The sequence below is a fragment of the Alexandromys fortis genome, unplaced genomic scaffold (assembly GCF_014885135.2).
Source record: "Alexandromys fortis isolate MF-2015 unplaced genomic scaffold, M_Fortis_MF-2015_v1.1 scaffold_14, whole genome shotgun sequence".
Classification (NCBI taxonomy): Eukaryota; Metazoa; Chordata; class Mammalia; order Rodentia; family Cricetidae; genus Alexandromys; species Alexandromys fortis.
Window position 1 is genome coordinate 17,676,382 of NW_026067910.1, and position 6,000 is coordinate 17,682,381.

General features: G+C 42.3%; 1 protein-coding gene across 2 annotated transcripts in view; it reads left to right on the plus strand.

Annotated features, from left to right (window-relative positions):
* The window catches only part of Tmem200a (transmembrane protein 200A), a 79,349-nt gene extending 75,762 nt beyond the window's left edge, over positions 1–3,587 (plus strand). For both annotated transcript variants that reach the window (XM_050138092.1, XM_050138093.1), the window contains exon 2: positions 445–3,587. In XM_050138092.1, the coding sequence (XP_049994049.1) occupies positions 461–1,936 (1,476 nt within the window). In that variant the 5' untranslated portion in view covers positions 445–460 and the 3' untranslated portion in view covers positions 1,937–3,587. The remainder of the gene's footprint in view (positions 1–444) is intronic.
* Positions 3,588–6,000: the final 2,413 nt, after the last annotated feature.

Genomic DNA, 6,000 nt, shown 5'->3' on the forward strand with positions numbered 1-6,000 from the left:
CCAGATCTGAGGGGGCAGGGAGGGGAACTGAATTTAGTTCCTTATGTTTGCAAGGCAGACACTACCAACTGACCTGTCTTCCTACCCAAGACCCCATTTCTTGAAAATGACCTAAATAATGATGAAAAGGTGTGTGCCTGGGAGTGGGAGTGTCTTGTGACCAAGGGGCAGCTTAACATATTAGGTAACAAAATTATTGAAACAAAAACAAAATATTTCTTGAGCTCACATGGCGTTACTACAAGAAGAAGAAAGATGAGAATCCCCGGAAAATCACATTACTCCGCCAACACAACCCTTTCCCAAACTGCAAAAATGAAAAGTTATTCTTCTGTCTTTATGACGTGGAACAATAGCAGCCAAAGTCCTGGCTAAACGGTATTCAAACTGACTTGCAAAGCCTCCCCAGACACACCAGTGGATCACTGTTTCCTTTCTTTTCAGAGTACAAGAGGAAGCCATGATAGCCACTGGGGGAGTCATCACCGGTCTGGCGGCCCTGAAGCGGCAGGACTCTGCCAGGTCCCAGCAACATGTCAACCTCAGCCCAGCGCCTGCTGCTCAGGACCAGAAACCAGTCCGCAGACGCCCGCGAGCTGACGTCGTGGTGGTTCGTGGGAAAATCCGGCTTTATTCCCCATCCGGCTTTTTCCTCATTCTCGGAGTGCTGGTGTCCATCATAGGGATCGCCATGGCAGTCCTTGGCTATTGGCCCCAGAAGGAGCATTTCATCGACGCGGAGACCACTCTGTCCACCAATGAGACACAGGTGGTTCGGAACCAGGGCGGTGTGGTGGTGCGCTTCTTTGAGCGGCATCTACACTCTGACAAGATGAAGATGCTTGGCCCGTTCACCATGGGCATCGGCATCTTCATTTTCATCTGTGCCAACGCCATCCTTCACGAGAACCGCGACAAAGAAACCAAAATCATCCACATGAGGGATATCTACTCAACAGTCATTGACATCCACACACTGAGACTCAAGGAGCAGAAGCAGGCCAACGGCCTGTATGCGGGCTTGCTGGGAGACACGGAAGTGAAGCAGAACGGCAGCCCCTGTGCATCCAGGCTGGCAGCCACCACCTTGGCCTCCTTCTCAGGGATGCAGAACAGCTTTCGTGTGGACAGCTCGGTGGAGGAGGACGAGCTGATGTTGAGTGAAAGTAAGACCCTGGGGCACCTCATGCCGCCTCTGCTATCTGACAGCGCAGTCTCTGTCTTTGGCCTTTATCCACCTCCATCCAAAACCACCGATGACAAGACCAGCAGCGCCAAGAAGTGTGACACCAAATCGATTGTCTCATCATCCATCAGTGCTTTTACGCTGCCTGTGATTAAACTTAATAACTGTGTCATTGATGAACCCAGCATAGATAGCATCACGGAGGTGGCAGACAACCTCAAAAGCAGGTCCAGGAATCTTTCAATGGATTCTCTGATGGTCCCAATGCCCGGCACTGGTGAGTCCTTCCAAGCGTCCAGCACATTACTCCCAAGGAACAATTCAGTTGGGGAGTCCCTATCGAGTCAATACAAGTCCTCTGTGGCCCTGGGACCCGGGACTGGGCAGCTCTTATCTCCTGGAGCTGCTAGAAGACAGTTTGGATCCAATACATCTTTACATTTCCTCTCCTCTCACTCCAAATCCCTGGACTTAGAACGGGGGCCCTCCACACTCACAGTGCAGGCAGAACAAAGAAAACACCCGAGTTGGCCTCGGCTGGATCGAAGTAACAGCAAAGGGTATATGAAACTGGAGAACAAGGAGGACCCAATGGATCGGTTGCTGGTTCCCCAAACAGCCATCAAAAAGGACTTCACTAACAAAGAGAAACTTCTTATGATATCAAGATCCCATAACAACTTGAGCTTTGAACACGATGAGTTTTTGAGTAACAACTTGAAGCGGGGAACTTCTGAAACAAGGTTTTAGTGTTTAATAATAGATCATCTTCCAAGGAGATATATATACTATTTTTTACCAGTGTTTTCCTTCTTAAAGCATTGGTTGTAAGCCTTTTAAATTCAAATGATAGTGTGTTAAAAATGGCTGGTTAATTCTGTAATGCAGATGGCTGTATGTATGGGTTCCTTTTCCCTGCGATACTGTAGATTATAACGTGGGATTCTGTTTTCTCACTCTTTGAAAGCATGGTTTCTTTTGTTGATGTGAAGACAAAATACCTGCATTCATATTAAGAACTTGGCTTTACTTTTAAATCCAGCGATGATGATCATCTTCATAGAATGAAGTGGCCAGGGTAGAAAGTGTAGGGTACCAAAGCGTGGGCAAGAAGTGTTCCATTCAGGTCCAATACTCAATAGATGTATTTATAAATGAGGGTGAGTGCAATCTTAAGATGAGAGTTTTTTGAATTATTGTTTTATATGGGATTGCTTGCATTACTTAAAACGAGAATGAATTTATATTCCATCTGTTGTGAACCTTTCTCTGAACTCTGTGGGCAGTATATCCTTTTTCAACAACAGTTCTGTTAAAGTGATATTCTAATGAAAAAAAAAAAAAGATGGCCAAGAAGGCCATGGTTTAGGGATAGATGCCAAAAAGCTATTAGTTGTAATGTTATAACCTCGGAATCAAAATTTCTCTGTAAACCGATTTAAAAATTGAATGAATCAATGTAGTTTGTAGAATTTCTGTCTTGATACATGCAGTGAAAATGCTGCCTAAGGAAGAGAGATCCTATTTGCTAGTATCTAACTTTCTCTAGCCATCTGCAGTTGTCGAGGGTTCACTCATTCCCATAGCCTTATTTTCTCCAATTTTTTTATTATTATAACTGTGGCAGTCTTCATATCTCTACATACCACTATCACTCGATAAACTGCCTTGTAATTAACCTTGTGATGGAAAACCTTATGCTATCTCCAAAGACCTTGATGAAAGTTTTAGGGTTGTGGTTCTCAAATATATTCACTTATCATCTCTACTAAGTATAATAAATTCTTTAGTATTTAGTAAAACTAAAGCGGGTGTTTCCATCAGACATTTTTCACATTTTTGAGGAAGGTAAGACAGTGTTAAGAATTGTTTAGTGGGGTCCTAGCAGGGCGGCTCAGCAGTTAAGAGCATCTGCTGCTCTTGCAGAGAACCTTGATTTCATTCCTAGCACCCACATGGGTGGCTCACAGTCATTTGTAACTCCAGTTTCAGGGGAATCTAATACCTTCTTCTGGCCTCAGTGGGCACCAGGCATGTGTATGGTGAACATATATACACATAGGCACTTATACACATAAAATTTAAAAATAATCTAAATGTCAAATGGAATACTCAGGAAATTTTACTGGTTTTCCCCAAAGCCTAAACATTTCTGAACATTCCTATTACTGTTGCTAAGAAGAGCAAAAAGAGGTACATTTGTAAGAGTGGTGCCCCAGAATCCCACCCTGTATTTACACAGACACCTTCTTTCTTGAGAGGTACCCCTGCTTCGTAGAACCTCAAGCCTTTGTGTTATAATAGACTGAGCTCAATATTTTACTATAAAAACATTTAGTAAACTTCTGTTATTCATAGAAGTGTGTGTTCTTCATACCTTTGCTATTATTTTTAAATAAAATGTAATTTCTGCTTAAAAATGTATTGCAAACTTTTTGCTATACTCTGTTGATGGCATTTAATATTGTGGTACATGAGTGCACTGACTGTTTTAATATTGCTTTTATTGGGTTAAAGAGACACCCAGGTGCTCTTTTTATTAGGTTATTTTCATACTTTGTTATCTGGAGATGGTTTTCATCACACTTATATTACCTTCCCAGAACAATAATCAATAACCACATACAGCATACAAATGTTAGTAGGACTCCCTGATTTCAGCACAGTGGTTCCCAGCATGCCTAGCGTGACACATGACATCATTTGCATTTCTGTAGCCCATAAAGTGGTACAGAAATATGGAGAGGATCGTGCAACGTGGCTCTTGGAAGATCTAAATAAAACAACTCAGAAGAGAATGTAACGCTTCAGGCCTAATGGTCTTGTCATAAAAAATATCAAGTTTTTATTTACCAAATAAATCAACTTATTAAATGATAAATAGTCTTCACATTTAAATTAATCAGACTCATATGTCACTATTAGCACAAGACAGTTCAGCTGCTATATTAACTTGGCATCTTTCCAACCAGGAAGACTGCTCATTTCATATTTTGTATAGGACTCCCATGCTCTTATGAATGCTGAAAAAAAATCAAATTTTGATTTCTGCCTATGAGAAGGCCCAGGAACTTGGACATGGTTATCTGCTTCCAGCCTATATGGTTTCTAGCTAGGCCTGTAGCCTAACTGCAGTGTACAAGTTTTCTAGCACTGTGATGAGAAAATATCACACACTGGACCATTCTAACACTAAAAATTGACTTTCCTCACATTCTTTTCAGAGCTACTTGTCCAAGACCAAGGTGAGGTTAGAAGAAGGTCCCTTCACTTGTATTATTGGGTTATTTTCACATTTTCTTATCTCGAGATCATTTTTCATGTTAAATTTCATTGACTCATCAGGGTTGGTTTCTCCTGGGGCCTCTGTCAGCCAAGGCACACAGATGGTGGCCTTATCACCATGTCCTTATGCGTCCTTTCCTCTGGGTATACGTATCCCTGTTGACTCTTTTTATAGGACACTGGCTAAATTGGACGAGATCTCTACCCCATAGGCCTCATTTAACCTCAATTCTTTCTTTAAATTATCTCTCTGTAAATATGGTCGTCATCTGAGCTGCAAGATACTGGGGATATGATTCAGCCATAACGTAGCCCGTAGAATGTTGAATGAAAAATCCTTAGTCAAAAGTAGATGGAGAAAACAGAACATGCTCTCAGTATCTTTGCCACCCCAGATGTGTAGCCTCAAGCATGACACTTAATCTTTCAATGTCAACTTATTTCTTACTTTCCAGTCAGAACTGGGATTCCTCAACTATGATGTCAGGTGAGTCAGAATGTAAACTATCAAGTGTTTTCTAAGAGTTCTGGCATTCTTAGGCAAGGATCTACTGCTTCTTATTGTGTTTATAAAGCACATTGATTATCCAGTCACTGGAAAAGGCAGACACTGCAGTAGAAGCAGAATGGCTCTGTGGTGCAGCCAGACTCCAAGGGCATAAACCCAGGCACCACCACATTCTCACTGTGAATGGGTAGTGGTCTCTCCGGCTTGCTGATATGAACCCATCAATATGTGTCAAATACTAGCCCTGGTCCCAGGATTTTGTAGATTATATGAGATAGCCTTTATAGAGGGTTCAGAATCACCATGGCAAATACATAGTAAGAAGACATATCTAAGTGTTATTACCACGTGGAAATGTTATCTGAAAGCTTTTCCAGCCTTCATTCCTTTCCTGCCCCACTCCAGTATATCACCCACTCTAGGAAGAACAGGCATGTCCTAAGGCATGTCCATGCCCAATGCCTAGAACGTGAATGTGAACTTAGCAAAATGGATGCAAGCAGAGGAAGAGGTTACAGGTCTTGCAATGGGTGGATTATCTTGGTTCATTTGGAGGAGCATTGTGCAATAAAAAAAAAAAAAAAGTCCTTTTAAGAGGGAAGGGAAGCTTTAGGAAAATAGCAAAGGTGTTGATGTGATCAAAGCCATTAGGGTCCCAGATTTAAGAGTGGAAAGTGGGTGCTTGTGCTAGAATGGTAAGCTCTAAGCACTGGAGAAAGCAAGAACAGAACAAACAGTTTCTCCCCTCAGTTGCCAGACGAACAAGCTTGGCCATTTTGACTTTAACCAGTGAAAAGGGTGTAGACCTTGGATTTCTAGAGCTGAACAAGAGTGTGATGTTTGACTCTGTTCTCTTCATTCTAATTTGTTACAGCAGGTTGAAGGCTGTCCTTTCCAGGTAGCTCAGTTGGTCTAAGCCTCTTGGGGGCAGCTCAGCCAGTCTCTGCTTCTTCTAGGCAGTTTGTCTGGTCTCTGCTTTTTGCAGACAGCTTGACTGATCTGTCACTTTGAGACAGCTCAG